This window comes from Arachis ipaensis, chromosome B10 (assembly GCF_059453495.1).
Source record: "Arachis ipaensis isolate K30076 ecotype BB chromosome B10, ASM5945349v1, whole genome shotgun sequence".
NCBI classification, from domain to species: Eukaryota; Viridiplantae; Streptophyta; class Magnoliopsida; order Fabales; family Fabaceae; genus Arachis; species Arachis ipaensis.
Genome location: NC_142435.1, coordinates 132,711,359 through 132,732,655, shown reverse-complemented (window position 1 = coordinate 132,732,655; position 21,297 = coordinate 132,711,359). Strand labels below are relative to the sequence as shown.

Sequence of the window (21,297 nt, the reverse complement as noted above, 5' to 3'; positions counted from 1 at the left end):
CACAATCAGAACTTCCAAACTATCAGGCAAACAGCTCAACAACAACAAAGCTTGCAACTCATCATTTAAAGTGATGTCATTATTTGTCAGTTGGTTCACTGTCTCCTGAAAAGTGCTAAAGTGCTCCAGCATTAATTTACCTTTAATATACTTCATATTGACAAGCTTCCTAATAAAAAATACTTTGTTTTGCACATTCTTCCTCTCATATAACTCCTTCAATTTTTTTCACATATTCTCGGTATTCGTTTCGGTGTCAACATGTGGATACGCGCTAGAATCAAGCCATTGCCTAATCAAAGCAACTGTCTTCTGATTCAACTTCTTCCATTCAACATCGGATTTAGTACCTTTGGATTTATCCCCTTCCACAGGATCATACAAGTCCTTACTATACAACATATCTTCCATGAGGTTCTTCCAAATCGAGTAATTTTGGGAATTCAGTTTGACCATATTTGGTCAATGAGTAGTTTCCTCCATTTAATCAGCACAAAGATAAACAACCAAAGCTCTAGATACCATTTTGTTGGAAAAACTAACAGAGGTTCAAACAAGAACCTGTCTAACAATGGAAGCACTAAAAATAATTTTTTCACAACTTGTGCGATTAAATAGGCAATACCAAAGATACTCCAAGCAACAAATATAATGGCAGAAATTAAATAATCAGACACCAGAATTTTAACGTGAGAAAACTCTCAAAAGAGGGATAAAAAAATCCATGGGACCTAGTCCAATAAAATCTTCCACTATCAAAATAATGGGTACACAATCAGTCTTCCTAGTGACACTAGGGCATCTCAACAATTAACAAAATACATTATCAAAACTGATGGAATCAACATAAATTCTCCACAAAGTGGGTATCTCAAATCAGACAAAAGAGAAGACAATACAACTAGTAAGTTATATCTTAATGTTCATCTCTATACTAAGAATAACATACTAATATTTCATGAAAATTGGAGCAAGTTTACCAGTTCAATCGGATCAAAATGGCATGCCCTTTAAAAAGCCTCTCTCTCTCTCAACTAAATTGATTAAGAGTGTATTCCAAAAAATTTTAACAAATTTTATCAAATCAATTTTAAATGCCAGGGTTCTTTTTTTGTTTTGATTCTCTTCATAAAGTATAAAATTTTTTGAGCAACTATAATATTTTCTGGTATCTCTCATCTAGCAATGAATCCTTCTTGTAGAGAACCAATAAACTCATGAAAAAACGGTTGAAGTCTATTCACAAAAACCTTGATCATCAGCTTATAAAAATATTGTACAAATTAATCGGTCTAAGATCCTTCAATATATTAGATAGCGTTTGTTTTAAAGTATTGGGACAGAAATTAGGAGACTGAGACTCAGTATTTTATTTATTAGTCCAAAAATTGGTATTAAATCCTAAAATTTCAGTACTTCCAAAAAATAAGAATACAAGAGACTGAAATTTTTGGAGATAGAAACTGAAATTCTAATAACATTTTATACCTAAAATATTTTTATTTCAATTAATTAATTCTAATTTTACTCTTTATACAAATTAAATTAAAATTTTATTCTTATTTTAATCTCTATCTTCTACTTTATACTAAATACAATACTAAAACTTATTTTAATTTTTATCTTTAAATTTCTGTCTTTCAATTTTTATCCCTCCTTCGAAAGCTATTGTATTTTTTTTTTTTTCATCTTTCTTCTTATTTTGTATTTTCTCTAACTATCCAAACAAAGGCAATTAGACCACGTAAGTCAGGTCCAACACATTACACTTTACACAACTCTATCACAAGTACATGCATTAAATTTCAATTAAATCATTATTAAAATATCTCATCACCGATACTCTAATACAGATTTGAGATTTCTCATTGATTTCCCATTAATAAAATCATAAATATTTAGAAGATAATAAAAATTAATTTAAATTAATTTATTTTATATTTTTAATTATTTTTAAAATAAATATATAATATTAAATATAATAAATATATAATTTTAATTATTATATACATAAAATTATAAATATTAAATTAAATTAGATCATTTTAGATTATTGTTTGCCAACATTACGGGAACAGAATATAGAAATTGGCTCTTGAGGATCCCCAATACTATCCCGAACGCTCTGTGGAGACTGGAGAAAGATCAAGAGTTGAAGCACAACCATCAATATCGGGTCTTGTGAACCAGCAATTATGGATGCTGCTAAGCAAGAATTTCTGAAGGAGTTTGGTGAACATTACGGCTACCCAAACACTCCCAAAACCATTGATCAAATTCGAGCTACTGAATTCAACAGATTACAAGGTACTCACTTTCTTTTTTCTTTTTCCTTTTAGTCAAGCTATGCAAATTGGAAGGATAAGGTTCAATCTTTTTTAATTAAAAAAAAATTGGCTTTAGTTTTAGCTATCATATTATCATTTTCAAATAAAAGTAAAATAGAATTACTGTTTCAACTATATCTTATTTCGTGTGTTGCAATTTTGGAATTGTAGATCTTGTGTACTTGGATCATGCTGGTGCTACTTTATACTCTGAGCTGCAAATGGAATCAATTTTTGGTGATCTCACGAGTAAAGTATATGGAAATCCTCGTATCCCTCATAATATTTATTGAGAAGTCTACTTATCAATAGATTACACTTTTTTGTTTGTTTGTTTTATCATTGTTCCTGCATAGGAATGGAAGAACGACGAATTCTTTAGTAATATATGATGCGGAGTTAAACTTAATATAGTTGGTAGTTGACAGACAATAGATAGAGATATAGAAAGACATAGAAAAACTATTGAAAGAGACTTAGATTTTCAAGGTTTGAAGCTAAATATGATTTATCATAGCACGTTATGGTGTGGTCAGACTCGTGGATCCAATTTTTTATTAGAGGGCGGTAGAAGTTTCTGGTGGTTGATAGATGTAGTAATGTTGTGTAGTGGAGGTCCTTAATGTTAATACTAGATAGCCAAAGTGATTCCAGCTCTGCGACTCTTGAGATTGTGAAGGATGCTCGCCAACAGGTACATTCACTTTCGCAGTTATGACTTTTGTTTTCTATGCATTTGAATTGCTGTGATTCAATCATGATAATTCGGATTAGATTGTTTGCTGAGAGATCTCTAGGATCTAGAAAGAAGTTACTATGAATGTCTTATGCAAAGATTCATGTTCCTATCCTCATGCTAGATAAATTTCTATTGGTGATTGCATGTCATCCACTATTACTGGAGTCTGGATGCAATGCAGGGCTTATCTTGTTACGTTTGATTGACTTGTATGGGCCTTGTTGAATCACCGATATAGATGTGTCCGTCTAGTAGTTTCATACGAAGAGATTACTGTTTGATTAGCTCTTTTTGTACTTTTGATATTTGTTCTTATCTACATCTTCACGTATATTTTGACTATCAGTCATACAGGTCCTCGATTATTGCAATGCATCTCCAAAAGACTATAAATGTATATTTACCTTTGGGGCAACAGCAGCACTGAAGTTAGTTGGAGAGGCTTTTCCATGGAGTTGTGACAGTACTTTTATGTATACGATGGAGAATCATAATAGTGTTCTTGGTATAAGAGAGTATCCTATACCTACCTTATTAAAAATGAAAATTCAATTTTATAAGGATATCCTTTGGCTTTGATCAGGAAAGTGCTAAGTAATCACTCCCTGCAATGTGCGGCTGTAAGACATAATGGTATTCTAGTGTGTACTATCACTGTTCAGGTGACACTATTCCATTAGATTTAGTAAAATAGGATAAGATTTGAAATCAGTTAAATGGACATCGTTAGATATTTCTACTGCTCTGATGTGACTCCAATTCAAATTTTCTGTTCAGTGGGACTTCAACACTGAACTATTTCATGTAATTTTTCTGTAGTAATTTGACTTTCTTGTGTTTGTATTCGGAGAATGCTTGTTTCTTTTTTCACCTTCTTTTCTGAATCTGTTATTGTATCTAATCACTTCCTTGGAAAAATGTTGTTGTTGCTTCTGATAAATTTATTGTGCTATTAAATATTCCATTATCATTGCTCTGCTTAGGTGATTAATAAGTTCAGCCTATCCATCTCCTTAACTAGTTTTAGATATGCTCTTGGTCAAGGGGCTGCATCCATAGCTGTAGATATTGAAGAAAATGAGGCTCCTGGAGTATCTGGAGAAAACATTGCTATGAAGATATCACCACACCAAGTACAAAGGAGAAAAGTAGCTGGGTTGCTGGAGGGAAAGCCAGATGGTAAATCTTAAGATTATGAATTTTTTTTTCTCCCTAGGTTGTAGACTACCTTTCTTATATCTGTTTCTCTAATGCAGGTCATGTGTATAATTTGTTTGCATTTCCCTCTGAGTGCAACTTCTCAGGGTTGAGATTTGACCTTGACTTGGTCAAGATTATCAAGGAGCACTCGAGCAGGGATTTAGGGATTTCTTCAGTTTGCAAGTAATATACAAAGTTGTTTGTCTTATTATCTTGTTATGCATGCCTTTAAATATTTGTGTAAGTAGTATGAAAAAGTGACTTCACTCATGCATATTTAACCATTTGCCATTATAGTTCAGCGAGATTCATTAGATAATGAAGTTGTTTGTCAAATTGAATTTGCATTTGAAATTCTTGCATGATTCAATGTAATGGTTTGTGACAATGAAATATACTCTAGTTGTTTGATGTGAAATTGTGTGCATGCATGATGATGTCCACTTTTGTATATGCCAGATTACTAGGTACTTGAGGTTCAATAATCATAGCGTCAGGATTCATGTGAGCATTTAAGACTTCCAAATATCACTTGTTGGTGTTATAGAAATTTTTGGTTTCCAATTCCATTTTTACTGCTTTTTAAAATGAGGAGAATCCAGTACACGAACTTCAACTTTAGTCCTTTGTATGATTTCTTCCATTATTTTTCTTATCCATTGTTTTACCCGTTCTTCTGACGCGGGAGAAATCTCCACAATGATAGAAGACCTATATATATATATAATTTGTGTTATGCCTTGTCTCTTTCTCTCTCTATCTAATACATATTCATATATTGAGATGCTTCATTTATTTTGTTTAACTTTGTTAAAGCATTGATCTTATATTTACTATTTCTCTCATAAGAAATGGACAATGGATGGTCTTGATTGATGCTGCAAAGGGATGTGCCACCATGCCACCTGATTTATCCAAATATCCTGCAGATTTTGTCTCAATCTCATTCTACAAGGTATGAGTTTGTAAGTGTTTATTTTGTTTTTATCTAGGGCTACTTCAAAAACTGATCTTGTGTTCTTGTCAGCTCTTTGGCTATCCAACTGGGCTTGGAGCTCTTATTGTTCGAAATGGTAAGCTACCTATCTTTGAGAAATGGAATAATTTGCTGCACTTTACTGACACTATATTTCATTTTCTTATTTATTTCTCAGTGACATTTAGTAACAAGAAAGTTATCTTCATTGGTATTATGTCACGAATAGATGATTCTACTGATGTAATGTGTATATGCTTTAGAAAGAAGCCTGCATCCTATGGATGGACTTGTTGCTATATCATATTTAATACCAAAATGGGAAACAAAATCTTTGTCCCTTGAATGAATGTCATTACTCATTACGCTGACCACATGAGGGTAATGCACACACAAACACAAAAGAAAAAGAAAAAAAGAAATAAAAGAAAAAAGCTACTTCCAATTGTCTAGGCTCTTAGAATGCTTCCTAATAATAGTTTATAAAAAAGAAATAGCTCTTGTGTTCATTTACTAATTATTGACTGGCATCTTGTGCTCTTTCATGATATCTCCTCTTTTCCTTCTATTTTCTAAATGTATTCATTGATAATGGAAATTTTATTTATGGTATTAATTATCCCTTGTGAAAATTTGCCTCGTTATTTATCATCACAGACTCTGCCAAGTTGCTGAAGAAGACTTATTTTAGTGGAGGTTTGTGGCTTATTGGTTACAATTGTATCCCTGTCTGTGATTCTGTGTTTAGTACTCAGTTATGTGGTTGATTGGTGGCCATCACAGGAACTGTTGCTGCTTCAATTGCTGATATTGATTTCATTAAAAGAAGGGAAGGTATTGAGGAGTTGTTTGAGGATGGTACAGTTTCATTCCTGAGTATAGCATCTGTCCGCCATGGCTTCAAAATCCTGAGATCTCTAACTGCATCTGCAATATCACGGTATGCAGAATAGGATAAATGCCTTCAAAAAAAAAAATTAAAAAAAAACCCTCGCATTTCCATGCAGGAGACCTTTACACCTATCACATGATATCTTGATCTTATTGGTCGTATCCTGATATATGCTTATGCTTTCAATGGAAAATCTAGAGATGCTTTTTGGTGTTAGGATAAAGTGCCAACAAGAGCATAAACTAGATATTAGTCTTCCAGTGAGTGATTGGATGTACATTCTAAGATCAATCATGAAGGTATTAGAAGGAAGGGAGGACTAACACCAATTAAGAGAAAGATGAGATAGTCTTGCCTAAGATTGTTGGTTGTGTGAGGAGTAGGTCAATAATAGCCTATTAAGTGGAGTTCCCCAATAAAGGTTAGCAGAATTAAAAAAACTGTAGAGGAAGAACAAATTGAAAGACCTAAATTTAATTTTTTTTTTTTTAAGAAAACTAATTGCCATAATATAATAGTATTGTTTGATTGTAAATTTGTAATTGACCCCACCTTGTGAGAATGATTGTTGTTGCTATAGCTATTTATGTATAGAGATATGCTACTGCTTTTTGTACGTCGTGGTACTTGGGCACCCTCCACCCCTTTCTCAATTACAATTTCAACTGTTACACTCAAGATGGGAAGCTTACTAACAGTAATATTGAGACAAGGTAGGCCTAGTTCAAGTTCAAGAACTTCTCACGATGGGAGGATTGCTCAAGCTATTATAGAGGGTATTTCGGCCATATTTTGTTGAGATTGTAGGTTTTAGATACGGAAGAAGGAAAAGAGAGAGTAAAGATTATGAATATTTTGATGAGTATAATCTAATGAATGAGGTGTATTCAAAATAAGAAATGTTAATTCCTATTTATAATAATACTAAAACGGTAATCATAGTTAAATACGGACAAAGTCATAGGATATTCTCTTAATTTCTAACAGCACATATGCCTGCCAATACAACACTTGACATCTTCTATGTGGTCTCTGCAACAATGCTCAATCTACATGCTTGTTTCGCTTTCTTCATTTGAATACCTTGATCTCTCTGTCATTGATTTATTATTATTCTTTTAAAATTTTCAAAATTTTGTTGCCTTGTAGACATACAAAATCTCTTGCCTTGTATACAAGGAAAATGCTTTTGGCTTTGAGACATCACAATGGATCTAATGTGTGCATCCTCTATGGACATCAAAGTTCAATGGTTAGTTAATACATAATGAATTCTTTAGTTGTTGTCCAATTTATAGTTTTATTACTTCTGTGCGACGTGAATGACTTGAAAAGCCCTGTGTTCATGAATTTATGTGCTGAATACACATAATCTGTTCCCTTAGACATAGGGTGATCAATTGAGGAAAAGCGGATATCCGATTGCCTATTTACAAAGCGATTGTATAATGTAAACACTTCTCTTAAGCTAAAGCAGACATGTCATGCATCTAGGTTGTTACATATGTATGCTACCCCATAATTGCACACAGATTTGGTGAAGATATCTGCTAGTTTATCTGTTTAGAATGTTCTTCCTTCTAGCACAAAGATATTCAAAGTTAGTGCATCTTGCAACCGAATGGGTGGTACACGATATCTCTGAGATGACCTGCTTGTGCTAGTTTTTGGAAGTTTATCTTCCTAGGGTTCATCCTATTTAACTTCTCTTTTCATTTTGACTATAGCTAACAGTTTAGGATCAAATTTTAGGAGGATAACTGGGTCAGCAGTTTTCCTCTTTCTGAGGCTTTTCCAAGGCCTTTTCAGCTTTCCACATGCCCTTGCATAGCAGGTGTTGAAGTTGGTGCTTAATATTTATGTCACTATTTTTGTTTTTCCATTGTTTAGATACAAATTATCTATGGAACAAGCTCTTTTAGACACTTATGCATAGAACCAGATTTTCCCCAGGGACCTGCGTCAGTTTTTATGTACTAAAATTTGAAGGCTTTGATATGCATAAACAAGTTAAAACTCTGACAATGTTTCATTTTTTGCTATCCTTCAATGTTTGAAGGAAATGTTAGAACTTCATAGCAGATTTCTCCTTTACACAACTCTTGGGATAAGGATACCTTCTGAACCTTCTCTGTAAATTCTTAAAATTGACTTAGGTGTTCGATTGGTGAATATGCAGAGAGATTGACATGTGTTTTTTACATGACTCAATATTGTAGTTTCTTTCTTCTTGTGTGGGTATCTTGTCCTCTTTCTATGTAGTCTTTTCTTTCTCATAAATTTCTTTTTTATGAAAAAATTGTACACATAACTGTGGGGTTATATAAGATATAAGGGAGCTCTTTTCTTAGTTTCTAATTTATCAAATAAGGTTTGCATGACCATATCTTATTGAAATTGGAGTTCTCTGTGCTGTATTCATTAAAATTTCTTCCATCCAGGAACTGTGTTATGAAATGGGTCCTATTGTTTCATTCAACTTAAAAAGGCCAGATGGTTCTTGGTATGGATACCGTGAAGTGGAAAAGCTGGCATCTCTTTCAGGAATTCAGCTAAGGGTATGACTTATGAATTTCAGTGTCATATTTTTCCTTAACATTAAAATTTTCTACTCATCCATTTTTTTGGTTTTGGGGGGGGGGGGGGGGGGGACTGTTTATTTGTACTTTTGCTTTACAGTCATCAATTGAATGCTGACTAATAATCTCCACCTGCTGTCTATTTAGACAGGATGCTTCTGCAATCCAGGTGCATGTGCAAAATACCTTGGCTTGTCTCATTTAGATCTTTTATCAAATACGGAGGTATTTCTATTTTCTGCTTTAACTTGCTCATGACTGTCTGTGATTGGTCTATATGTGATGTTATTGTATAATAAAAAACAATGACAATATTTCTGCATTTAGGCTGGCCATGTTTGCTGGGATGATCATGATGTAATCAATGGAAAACCTACTGGAGCTGTAAGAGTATCCTTTGGCTACATGTCAACTTACGAGGAGGCTAAGGTTGGAATTCTTTTACATTTTAATTTCTTTTTTAATCACACTCTCTCTGTTTTGAAATATTGAAAGTTTGAAACTTTTGATTCTTGGTTCATTTTCATTTTTTCTTTTTGAACAAATACCAACTTAATATGGGAGGTGTGCAGCCTAGAGTTATGACTGCTTTTATGGTATGGATCTAAAACAATCATTTATACTAATATTTGTGTCTTGCATGGATCAAATTAGTCACACCTCTTCTTGCAATGTTCAATTGTTAATTCTTTGTGGAATAAGCCATTGTTGGCCAATCGGATTTATCTGACCCTCTATAGAAGCGTTTCTGATAATAACTCTTAGAGGATATGCAAGAAGAAAATAGGTCGAAATCCTGTAGAACTGTGTACAAAATTCCATAGCGCATTTAGGTGGGTGTTTGTTGTGATATAGAATATGTTTCTTGCTTCTCTTTGCTTTGGAGCTCAGCTAAGGTGTTTCAAAGGAGCATCTGTTATATAAGGACCAGGTTGCGAGGGCTCAACACCATTCTTGATTGTATCCTTGGGGTTTTGATTTTTTTCCCCCTTTTTTTTTGGTAATTTCTGTAATTGCCAATGCTCACTAGTTTTTTGTTGCTAGGCTCACTACAATTGTTGCCAATTTCTAGTTCTGTTTGGTTTTATGCTTCGTGTAACACTGAGATGTCAAGATTTTGTTGACTTAACAAATCTAAATCTCACTTCTTTTCGGTTTTAATATAGTTTTCCCTTTGTTTTGTGGATTTCAGAAATTTATTGATTTTGTAGCAAGTTCCTTCGTGTCATCTCAAAATGACATTTGCCATGGGAATCAATTGGAAGGTCTGCCCCCACTTCCAAGATAAATTCTATCATATTTCCAACATATATTTTTTTACGGATTTACTGTCACCTGCAGGCATTGAGAAGGGTTCCCCGGATACAGGTTGTCATCTTAAGTCAATTACAATATACCCCATAAAATCTTGTGGAGGGTTCTGTTCAAGAAGCTGGCCTCTTAGCAAAAATGGTAATTATTTGGGTTAAGTATGATTTTGGTCTCTAAGGTTTTGGCCGAAAATTAAAATCGTCCTTAATGTTTTTTACATTCAAAATCGTCCCTAACGTTGAATTTTGTTTTAAAATAATCTTTTTTATCTAAATCTTAAATTTCTGGACCAAATTACCCCTAAGAAAATAATTATAAAATTAAAAAGAAAAAGGAAAAGAACAGAGAAAGAGAGAGAAGCTGTTCTTCTCAATCACCACAACATCATCATCATCGACATGTTCCCGACACCGCGAGCCACCACCACCCTCACTCTCGGACATGTTCTCAATCACCACTTCATCATCATCATCGACATGTTCTTCTCGACCCAGCCCTACACTCTTCGAGATGATGGCCAGCGAGCCCGACACCGCGAGCCACCACTGCCCTCACTCTTAGAGTCAGATCCAACCACCTAAACCCCATGTTCCCGCAGCCCTGGCAACCAGTTCAACGACGCCGTTTCCAGTGACATCAAGCTCACTCTCACCTCCAAGGATGGATGGCTTTAGTCTCTCCACGAACATTTATGGCCAAATTCTTGGTGCCAAATTCATCGTTGGTTGGAAGGAGGAGGAGGTGCAGGTGCGGCGATCGGGGTTGGGCAGGGCAGCAGTGGCATAAAGGAGCGTGATGGAGAAAGAGAGAGAGAGAGAGAGGGAGAGTGAGAGAGAGAAAGAGAGAGAACAAGTGTGAGGGCGGTCGTGGGATGTGGGAAGAGGAGGGAGATCTGGCGAATATGGAGGGTAAGAGAGGATGTGGAGAGAGAAGAAGAAAGCTTTCTGCAGAAGAGTTTGATAAGGAGAGAGAGCAACAAACATAAGGGTATTTTTGTCCGAAGAACGATTTTGAATGTAAAACACCCTTAGGGACGATTTTGAATGGAAAAAAACCTTGGGGACAATTTTGATTTTCGGCCAAAACCATAGGGACCAAAATCGTTCTTAACCCTAATTATTTACTTTCTTATTGTTTTTTTTAGCCCTTTCAATAGGGAGCTACTATAATTATTTTCAAGTTCTATAATAAGAAAGGGAGAGTGAGAATAGATATGGATACCACTAGTATGAGACAAGTTTTTCTTAGCTAGTTTATTTCATGTCATGCTGTCCTGCTTATATTAAAAACCTCTTTAATTTAGAAGAGCACGAAGACAGTCATAAACCCTACCAACAATAAGACCAATAACCTAACAGCCCTGACTAAATAATTTACGATTGAGAGTACAACAAAATCAATAATAACTCCAAATTACTTACTAAATTAACATATATATTCTAAAAGTACCTGAAGATAACGAGGTTATTTCCTAAAATAGTAACTGTTTAATCTATGATGCTCTTCTGATGGCTTTAAAACTTACATAACCTCTCATGTAAGAGTTTGGAAGCGCATATAATGCACCAACTTAATCTACATTATACCCAAACTCAATTTTTAATTAGAAGAATTAGTACAACATGAACCAAATGCATAACCATTTTTGTCCAACTTTTACTTGTTTCTTTATATTTCAATTTTTAAATTGAATGCAGGAGTTATCCTTTTCTTTATAATCTTAATCCTTTAATGGGACGTTCTTCTGTGAATCTTGAGCAGGACTAAAACATGATCGCGAATGGATTCTTATGAGTCTAAGTGGTGAAATTCTTACACAAAAAAAGGTAATTTACTATGCATCTATAGACAAAAAGTAGAAAATAGAAATGTTGCATCAATTTCCATTGTGGTTTGTCTTAATTAGACCTGATATTTCATGTTTTGGAATTAGACTAGCACACTTTACATTTCACCTGGATATAACATTGTCACTCTCTGTTGGTGACATACTTTAGTAACACTAAAGTTGAATGATCATGTGATAATGGAACATATCGCTTATGATTACACAGTTAAGAAACTACCAAGTTACTGTTAGCTTTAAGGATAAATTCCCCGAAGGGCTGCAGTATATAGGGCGCAAGAAGTTCAGCGACAGTTTTGTAACTAAGCAGAATCAGGGAGTGGGAGAATTTAGTGGGTCCTCCTGGCCTAACTAGTGCAGAAATCGAGAGTAAGGGAATGCCATGCTGGCATGTGGGTATGTGCATAGTGCGTGTGTTTGCTGGCAGGTTGGATTTGGGAAGGAGAATGGGGCTGCTATAGTGCCCTGTGCCCCTGTTTCTCTTTGCTTGTTGCTAGTTGTCTTCTCTTTTCTCTTCAACTGTGAGCTGAGATCTAGACTCTCAGTGTTACTACTACTACTACTACTACTACTACTAAATACAAAATGAACTCATTGGATGACCCTCTAAAAGGCCAACTTCCTGCCATGAAAGATGTGAGAGTTAAGCTCCAAACCAAAGCACCAAATAATGGCATAGACGGCATGCTAACCACAAAGGTTTGGTTTTCCTGCTCCCGGAGGCAACAAACCTGGTCAACAAGAACTGATCCAAATTTTAAGGACACACCTAAACCTCACCAAATATACCAAACAATGCATTCCATGAAAAGTTAGCCATAGAGGAACGCAAAAGAGATGTATAGCTGATTCAAACCAACTTACCTCCTATTAGACTCAAATATGATAAATATCTTTGGCCTGTTTTAGGCTTCTTGTATCACTTCAAGTTAATTATAATTTTATTTATTAATATTTCAAGTTATAATACTAAAGATTGTAAAGTTTTGACATTTTCCATCTTGATTTTTAGGTTCCTGAAATGTGCTTTATCAGCACCTTTATTGACCTCAGTCAGGGAATACTATTTGTAGAGTCTCCACATTGCAAAGAAAGATTGCAGATCAAGCTTGAGTCAGGGGTTAATCATGGTGCTATGGAAGAACTTGAACTATATGGTCAAAGGTATATGGAATTATGCACATGATTTATATTCTTATCTAAGTACAATCTTGCAACTATATCATTCATATAGCTTTGCTTATGTGGACTTTCACCAAAAAATAAAAAGAAATGAAAAAGATATAGTATTCAGAATTTCCAATTGCGTTTGTCACACCATTTTCGAACCAATATTCTAGTATTATATAGCATATTATTATTATAGAAAACACCAAGTTTACAAGATGAAGCTACAAATATTTATATGGGGACATCTGAGAAATTAAATGTCTACTTTTGCATTGTTACATTGTAGTCATAGCTATAAAAGTATTCTCATGTATTATTTTGGGTGATTTCTTTAATTTAGTATTTCCATGGTGCAGATTAGTTAAATCTCTGAGCATGTTAGTATAACATGAAGTTTGTAGTTTATTGTTCTAGCTGATGTTTTATATGATAGCTTTTAAGATGGTATTAAATTGTCTTATTGTTACATTTTTTAGTTTGTGGTTTTGATTGCATAGGTACAAGGTATATAATTACAGCAAAGAAACCAATGTATGGTTTAGCGAAGCCATTGGTAAACCCTGCACTTTGTTTCGGTATTCTAGTACCGAGCATGATTTTATGTTGAACAAGACGAAAGGTGTAGCAACCTGTAGAGATACTAAGAGCACGCTAAATTTTCCCAATGAAGCACAGTTCTTACTTGTATCTGAGGAAAGTGTGTCTGACCTAAATAGACGACTATGTTCAGGTGTGCTTTTGTACCTTATTATATTATAGTATGACATGCAAGTCCTTTTCATTTTTTTGTTTCCTACTATGCTATTGCTTCCATTTGATTTAGAATGCAATCTAAGAATTTGACTAGCTTGTGGACAAAACTTGTAGAACTCGAACAAAATGTAATGGATTGCATTTTCATTAACTGGTTATTGGATCCATTCATAAGATTGCAAAGTGATTAAGAAACAAAAAAAGAAGGCTAGTGATATTCAAGAAAATCGACTTCACTTTTCAATTTTACCCTTTGTTGATCACTGTGTTTTCCAACTATGGTTCATGGTACCAGATGTACAGAAGGACATATGTGTTACGGCAATGCAAGTCGATGCAAGTAGGTTTCGCCCAAACCTTGTCGTATCCGGAGGCAGACCTTACGGTGAAGATGGATGGAGAACCATTAGAATTGGAAATAAGTATTTCAGAGTAAGTGATGATAAACTCTGAAATTATTTGACATAGCCAAGTTTGTGCCATTATATAAAGATGGCCCTTTTTAACTTTTGTCTGCCGTCTTCCTATGTGTTTCATTCGTTCCATTCATTTTGTTCTCTCTTCTTTTTATTCTTTCCGTCAGTCGCTAGGGGGATGCAATCGATGCCAGATGATCAACTTTTCACAAAATGCTGGAAAAGTGCAAAAGTCAAATGAACCATTGGCAACTTTGGCATCATACAGGAGAGTAAAGGTTGGCCAAGACTATTTTTTTTCTAGGGCGATTTGCACAACATATCTTGAGATTTGATGAAATTTAACTTGACTCTCTTCGATTTCTAAAAATATACATTGATCTCCGTTGAGATTTAAGTAATCTTACATTTGGTAGCTTGATACAAAATTTGATATCAAGCACCCCTGAAAATATAACACCAAGAGAGATTCAGGTGAGGTTAATGTAAACTGGACAAATACAAGGGGGTCACAATGAATTTCGCAATATCTGAAAGGAGGTTGTTATAAGTTTTTTAACTTTCTGTCTTGTTGCTGGATCTCATTTCCATTCTCTTATGAATCAGTGTTCTATTTTTGACATGTAACAGGGAAAGATTTTGTTTGGAATACTACTCAAGTATGAATCTAGTGATGAAGAGCAGCAGCATGATGATTCCTGGCTTCATATTGGGCAGCATGTTCATCCAGAGTCTATTTAGTTTAGCAATTAGCACATAATAGGTGTAATGACCTAACTTTCAGTACATCATGACCAATGCTAATCGTTAGGCGCTACCATTTAGTTGACTTATGGGACTCTAGACTCTGTATTACTTATATAGATATGAGTCAGTTGGTAATATCATAAGTTAGTCCAGTTTCATCATTTTTGTAATTGAGATTTAAACAGACAAAAAAAACTGATACATCCATACAAAAGCATATAAAGAGAAAGTAGATATCATATATGGGTGCCTCGGCCCTCGAGGGCTCAGTTTTATACATCAACAAAAAATCACAAGTCATAGTGAACACATCTGACCGAATTACATACTGTTCAGGAGTACATAATATACTTATATACATATATATTATACATGACACCTCAGGATTTGGCCCACACAGGAGTCCCTAATCTGAAATGGAAGTCATGATTTTCTGATGAGTTTTTCAGAGGAGGAGGATCCGTCTGAGGAGATACCAGCGTGGGAGGATCAGATGGCAGCAGATTTAGCTTCTAGCTCATCTGAAGAGAGTGTGGCTGGAGGAGGTGGAGAGCCGGGGCAGTTGCCCAATGGCCCTCTGATATGTCTGCATGCAGGGATTTCTTTTGAGGACACCTAGTGATGATCTTGCTAGTTATTTTCCCCTCTCTTTTGATAGTATTTGCTGAGTGGTAGGACCTTTACTGTTTATAAGCTAGCCTGGTTCCAGATTAGGAACTCGTGCATGAGCCAAGTCCTGTAGTGTCATGTGTAATATATGTATATAAATATATTCCGTATTAACTTCCGAACAATCTGTAATTGGGTCAGATGTATTCACTATGACTTGTGACTTTATGTTGATGTATAAAATTGAGCCCCCCGAGGCACTCATGTAGTTTATCTATTTTCTCTCTCTGTTGTTTTATGGATGTATGATTTTCTGTCTGTTTAAATCTCAATTACGAAAATTATAAAACTGGACTAACTTAACATATTACAATAAATATGACAGGCTCATATCTATATAAGTCAGAGTCTAAGGTCGACTGAATTTAGTTTATTCACTAAAGAATGAATAAATTAAAGTGGCCAAACTGAATGTATAGTCATACACTCATACCACATTAATCTCCTGGACTCTATATAGGAAGCATGTGATGGGGTAAAAGTATATTTGCCTTAGAGCTAATGTATTCTATATTTTGTTAATTTCTATGTTGTACATTTCAGTAACATAAGAGGAGAGTAGATAGTTGTCATGTAATATGAGAATGTAATCTTAGAAATGTATATTGGACTTGATAGTATTTGATGTATATTGGCTAGAACAAAAATTCAAATATATTTTCCGAGTTTGATTGGGTCTGATCTTGATAACCAGTTAAGTTTTTCTTTCGTTTCAAAATAATCAAATAAAGAGAAACATAGATTGCGATAATAGATTAATTTTGGGGACATAAAATTGTATAAATAGATACAATTACACTAAATAAACAAAGACATCAATCAATACATTGTTGGAAAATAATTAATATTGCTTCTATATCAGAAATGCATAAAAATTTTGAAATTCTAAAATATTTTAAATTCTACAAACGTATTGAAATAGAGTATACGTGATTTTTTACCTAACTATAGTAGTCATTGACTTATTGTAAGAGTTAGCATTTTTTAATTATACTGTAATATTTGATTGGATGTGTAAGAAAATTTGCATTAATAATACTAGTGAATTAGTAGGCACTAATGTGCTTATTGATTATATTTTCCATAGATATTAAATTGTTAAAAAGATTTAATAAATCATTTGATAATATATTGGAGATCGACCTGTTATTTGTTTTTTTCTTTTTTGGTGGTGAGTACTATTGATTTTTGCACAGATAACTTATTACAAAAATTTAATTAAATATCTTTTAATAAAATTTAGCTAAATATTTTAGTACATGAATCATATGATTTAATATATAAATCAAATCTTACGTTTGCTCATTTCACCAATCATTTTGATGCATATTTTAAAAATGAAGAATCAAGCTATTACATACATTCACCTAAATAATGTACAAATCAACGAAGGAATTTTCAATTTTCTTGTTCAAACACCAGTTAATGTGTTAACTAGAGGGACCTGAATCCTGCAAAAAGGTGAGTCAATTTTAATGTTAGTAACATGGTATAATCTGATACCTTGGGAAGCAAGTTTCCAACATGAACAGAAAAAAACATGGAAGGAAAGAAGAAACTTACCATATTCAGAGAAACTTGGCCCTCCGACGGTGCGTCGAGAGAGTTACCAACCGCAAAAAATGGATTGTCTTTATAAGCTAAGTCTCTTAGCCTGTTCAATTCTGGCAAGATTTCCTTGGCCAGGTCAGGCCTGTCTTTCCTTCGTAGCTCGGCGCACCGGATTGCCAACTTTGCAAAGCTCATGGCCTCCTCTATTGGCCAGTCAGGCACCGTTGGATCAAGCATCTGCTCAAAAGTCCCCTTCTCAATGGATCTTTCGACGCTATGCGCCAAACCCATTGGTGGTCTTGCTGTCAAAATCTGCAAAAAAATGACTCCAAGGGAGTATATGTCTGATTTCACCCCAAGCATTCCTGTCTGCTGGTACTCAGGGTCGATGTAGCAGAAGGTTCCGGCCGCAGATGTCATGTGATATTGTGTCACGCTGTCGGCCACAGATGGAGGGACTAGCCTAGCCAAACCAACATCACTGATCTTGGCCCCAAAGTTGCTGTTGAGTAAGATGTTCGCCGGTTTCAAGTCCCTGTGGACTAAAGGCTCCGGCTTTGTCTGGTGAAGAAATAACAAGCCAGTGCCAATCTCAGCAGCAATTTTGAACCTGATCTGCCAAGAAAGTGAGGGAGTGTTGCCACGACGAAAGAGGCGATCTTCCAAGCTTCCCTGAGACAAGTACTCGTACACAAGGCAACCATATTCCGGACAGGCCCCTAAGAGAAGAACCATGTTTGGATGCCGTATGCAGCTTAGTATCTCAACCTATATAAATAACAAACATCATATCCCTTTATTTTGATTTGTAGTTGAAGTGTTTCATGAATGCAGTTGTGTTTAACTTCTATGCTTACCTCTCTTTGAAATTGTGCTCTTCCTTGCGCAGCATCAGGACGTAGAACTTTCACTGCTACCGGCGTGTGATCCAAACAGCACTTATAAACTGGACCATAACCACCTTCTCCAATCTTGAGTGACTCCTTGAAAAACTCTGTTGCAGCTTCGATCTCCTCAATCGAATACTTCCTGTACCTAATATCTAAGTGTGATAAAGCATCAATTGCTTTTTTCTTCTCTTCTGCTTCTTTAATTGCTTTCATTTCTGCATTTAGTCTCTTCTGTGCTTCCAACTCTGCTATCCTCTTTTGTGCTTCAGCAGCCTCAAGGGCTGCTCTAGATCTTGCCTTCTCGTTTTCTGCTATCGCCAACGCGGCTTCCTCTGCAAGCCTTGCCTCTTCCAATTTCTTCTCTTCTTCCAGTTTCCAACGCTGAAGTTCTACCGCCTGTCATGAGCAAGACTTGCATCAGATACTCGTGTTGTGAGCTTTCTAGAGACAAACAAGAAAATGAATGATTCATACCTTCTGTTGTGCTGTTAGTGCTTCTTTACACGCTGTGTTGTACATTTCCATTGTTTGCTTGAGCTCCAACCTCAGTCTTCTCATTTCAGCCTCTATATCATCCTATAATTGCAGCAAACAATTAACCACGTCACGTTATATTTAGAACTACTATTCCCACCATTGATCACTTTTCCTTATAAAACAAGTAACTATAAGATACTAATGTACATTGTCATCTTTTCCTTACCACAGCTGCAGATGTAGAAGGGGAAACATTCTCGAACGAGATGATAGATGGGAATTCAGCAGGAAGGCTAGCATCCAAAGACCTCCTTTGAGGCACTGACTCAAAACTATAGTTTGTATCTGGTTCTGAGGAATATGAAAACCGAGGGTTGGAGTAGGACGTTGTTGTTTCTGCAGTATAAAACGAGGGGACCATCCGTTCTGAGCTTGGCCTACCATTACTTACAAAGGATATGTCAAGATCCGGTGCAGAATGTTCCGTGTACCTATCATGATATCCTTTCCTAGTGAATGGAGACCTGCATTCAAGAGCATGTATGTTAAGTATGTGAAGAACTAGTTATAGCACAACAAAGACAGTTGCTAAGTAGTGCATAATGTCATTAACCGGAATTCTGTTGTTCCCTCCTGCGATCTATGTGGCGTTCCCTCATAAGAGAACCTTTCATGCTCTGAAAGAAAAAAGTACATTTCTTAGAAAGAAGTGAATTATGACACTTAAAGAGATGCAAAATCAATGGTTCTTGAAAGGATCAATATACCTCTCCAACCTGGAGGCATCTGCACTTGTAAGTTTGTTTGTTCTGAACTAAGCTGAACAACAGATGGTGGAGCAGGACGGGAAGCAGATCGCATCGATTGAATCTTCCCTTTGGAAACAACATAGACTGTACAGAAATCTGGTGCACCTTTCGTTACTGATCCTGGGATATCGGATACCTTGAATCTTCTGATGAGGGTGAAAAAGATTTGTTAGGAAGTGAAATACTTATGCCTATATTCTTAGTAATGCATATTCATACATAACCATTATGAGACTATCAATTTGCAAAATCATTATGTGACATAGAAAGGGAGACACATACTTGAGCAAACCGGTTTTGGATGAAGATCCAAGAACCAAATGCTCAATTCCTGCTTGAGTGGCATATTCGACTATCGCTTTGGCAACGTCTACATCTTCTATTAGGACGTCCTTGCATTGTATCTGTGGTTCATCCAACAATCATGAGATTCTAAAACTGTGTCAAGAATTTTTAAACTAAAACCATTGCTAGAATCTCTGATCTTTTCAGCTTTTTTCCCCTCCTTTAAAGAAATACACTTACATCTTTCCGTGTGCAGAAGACGCGATATGGGAGGAAAATGCTTTTGTTTTGGGCATCAGGTTCTCTGCCAATAGATTCTTTACCGGTGATGAATCCGGTGAATGATCCTGCAATCAATGAACAAGGCATAGGTGAAAACGAAGACCAGAAAGAAAAAAACTCAATACAAAAATGCTGTGAGGATACACTGGTGATATCATATCATCAAAGCAATGTTCCATATGCATCAACTAACAAAGAAGATGTACTCACTTGGGGTGAAAGAAGGCGCGGAATTAGAGTTAATCTTGACATGGATGAGAATCACAGTAGCACCTTTGTTGAGGAGATGATCAATGGCCCATTGGAGTGCATTCCTGCTTCCTTTTTCTTTGTCTATTGCAACCGCTACTAATCCATTTACACCATCCTTCTCTTGTTGACTCCTTGGCAACCACATTCCTCCCTCTTCCTCTTTGTTCCAACAACTCTCTCTTTGAAATCCTTCAAAGCTTCTGTGATGATATTCAATATGATAACATCAAAGAATCAAACTACAGCAACCAACCAACCCACCCCAGAAGGCAAGAATCCTTTATTCCTCTTCCCTTGTAAAGATGTTATCAAAAGTTTAATCCTTTTTATGCCATTTCATCTTCCCTTTTTTCTGGGGTGGTTTTTGCTTTGTTGTACACACTTCAATGGATAAAACAGTGTGTGAGTGTATTTCTCAGAGGCTGTTGTTATTTCTCTCAATTCTGACTCATCTTTTCAACCGCTATGAGGTGCAAAAGGGCGTTTTCTATGTGTTTGTTTGTTTGTTTGAATCTTTGTCTCTGGTTTCTTCTGTTCAAACCTGAAACAACAGCAGATAGGCCATTTTTGGCGTTTGTTTCTTCTGACTATTTTTGAGCTTTTAACATGAATCAATGTTAACAGCCACAACAGATTGTTCTATTTTATATTCACCAGATTTTGCGGGCATGTCTTTGACTTCTTCTGTGGCAATCAAAATCTATTGCTCAATGATATCAAAGGTATTTATTAGAATAATCATTATAAACTGTGACGTGTATAATGTAACTTCTTATATACAAAATTTATCACAGCTATCTTCTTTCCAACAATATAGGGGGGAAAAGGAAGAAAGAAAAGGAAAAACCATACAGTTAAAATGCTACAAAGTCAGAATTTTATATATATAATTTTGGACTGAATTCACTGTTATATATATATATGTGTGTGTGTATACACACGTTCCAGTTTAGCTCCAACACTGAGCTTAAAGTTGTGGCCTGCTCAAGAACGCCCTTTCTAAGGACATACCGACCCATAAAGGACATTATGGTCCAGCTCTCAGGTTGGGCCTAAAGCTGTGGCCGGCCCAAAAACGCCCTTCTTAGGGGCATGTTGACTAACAAAAGACGTTAAGAATATATAA

General features: G+C 35.4%; 2 protein-coding genes across 3 annotated transcripts; one reads left to right on the top strand and one right to left on the bottom strand.

Annotated features, from left to right (window-relative positions):
• The first annotated feature begins 2,047 nt into the window (after positions 1-2,047).
• Positions 2,048-16,147, top strand: ABA3 (molybdenum cofactor sulfurase (LOS5) (ABA3)). Of its 2 annotated transcripts, none has more exons than XM_016324579.3 (22): positions 2,048-2,307; positions 2,499-2,597; positions 2,963-3,021; positions 3,421-3,581; positions 4,094-4,245; positions 4,323-4,449; positions 5,116-5,221; positions 5,294-5,339; positions 5,900-5,938; positions 6,026-6,182; positions 7,284-7,386; positions 8,576-8,692; positions 8,861-8,938; positions 9,041-9,142; positions 9,906-9,978; positions 10,055-10,165; positions 11,786-11,850; positions 12,883-13,034; positions 13,538-13,770; positions 14,089-14,225; positions 14,377-14,487; positions 14,840-16,147. In XM_016324579.3, exons 1-22 carry the CDS (start codon positions 2,196-2,198, stop codon positions 14,948-14,950), a joined length of 2,451 nt encoding a protein of 816 aa, XP_016180065.1. In that variant the 5' UTR covers positions 2,048-2,195; the 3' UTR covers positions 14,951-16,147. The 2 variants fall into 2 exon arrangements, with proteins under 2 accessions (XP_016180065.1, XP_016180066.1); XM_016324580.3 differs by having other exon boundaries at positions 3,413-3,581.
• Positions 16,148-16,922: 775 nt separating this feature from the next.
• On the bottom strand, positions 16,923-20,790 carry LOC107621058 (U-box domain-containing protein 35). The gene is made up of 10 exons (XM_016323101.3): positions 20,130-20,790; positions 19,878-19,984; positions 19,635-19,756; positions 19,311-19,498; positions 19,157-19,220; positions 18,770-19,067; positions 18,541-18,642; positions 18,034-18,462; positions 17,189-17,944; positions 16,923-17,076 (listed from the first exon to the last, which is right to left on the bottom strand). The coding sequence occupies exons 1-10, from the start codon at positions 20,314-20,316 to the stop codon at positions 17,056-17,058; spliced, it is 2,274 nt and encodes a 757-aa protein (XP_016178587.2). The 5' UTR covers positions 20,317-20,790; the 3' UTR covers positions 16,923-17,055.
• Between the last annotated feature and the right edge of the window lie 507 nt (positions 20,791-21,297).

Excerpts from the sequence above, each read along its gene's own strand:
- LOC107621058 (XM_016323101.3), bottom strand. The coding sequence starts at position 20,316 with ATGTGGTTGCCAAGGAGTCAACAAGAGAAGGATGGTGTAAATGGATTA. Across the intron at positions 19,985-20,129 it reads CGCGCCTTCTTTCACCCCAA|GATCATTCACCGGATTCATC; the intron begins GTGAGTACATCT and ends CATTGATTGCAG. Across the intron at positions 17,077-17,188 it reads GCCAAGTTTCTCTGAATATG|GATTCAGGTCCCTCTAGTTA; the intron begins GTAAGTTTCTTC and ends ACCTTTTTGCAG.
- ABA3 (XM_016324579.3), top strand. The coding sequence starts at position 2,196 with ATGGATGCTGCTAAGCAAGAATTTCTGAAGGAGTTTGGTGAACATTAC. Across the intron at positions 8,939-9,040 it reads ATCTTTTATCAAATACGGAG|GCTGGCCATGTTTGCTGGGA; the intron begins GTATTTCTATTT and ends TTCTGCATTTAG. Across the intron at positions 13,035-13,537 it reads CTTGAACTATATGGTCAAAG|GTACAAGGTATATAATTACA; the intron begins GTATATGGAATT and ends TTGATTGCATAG.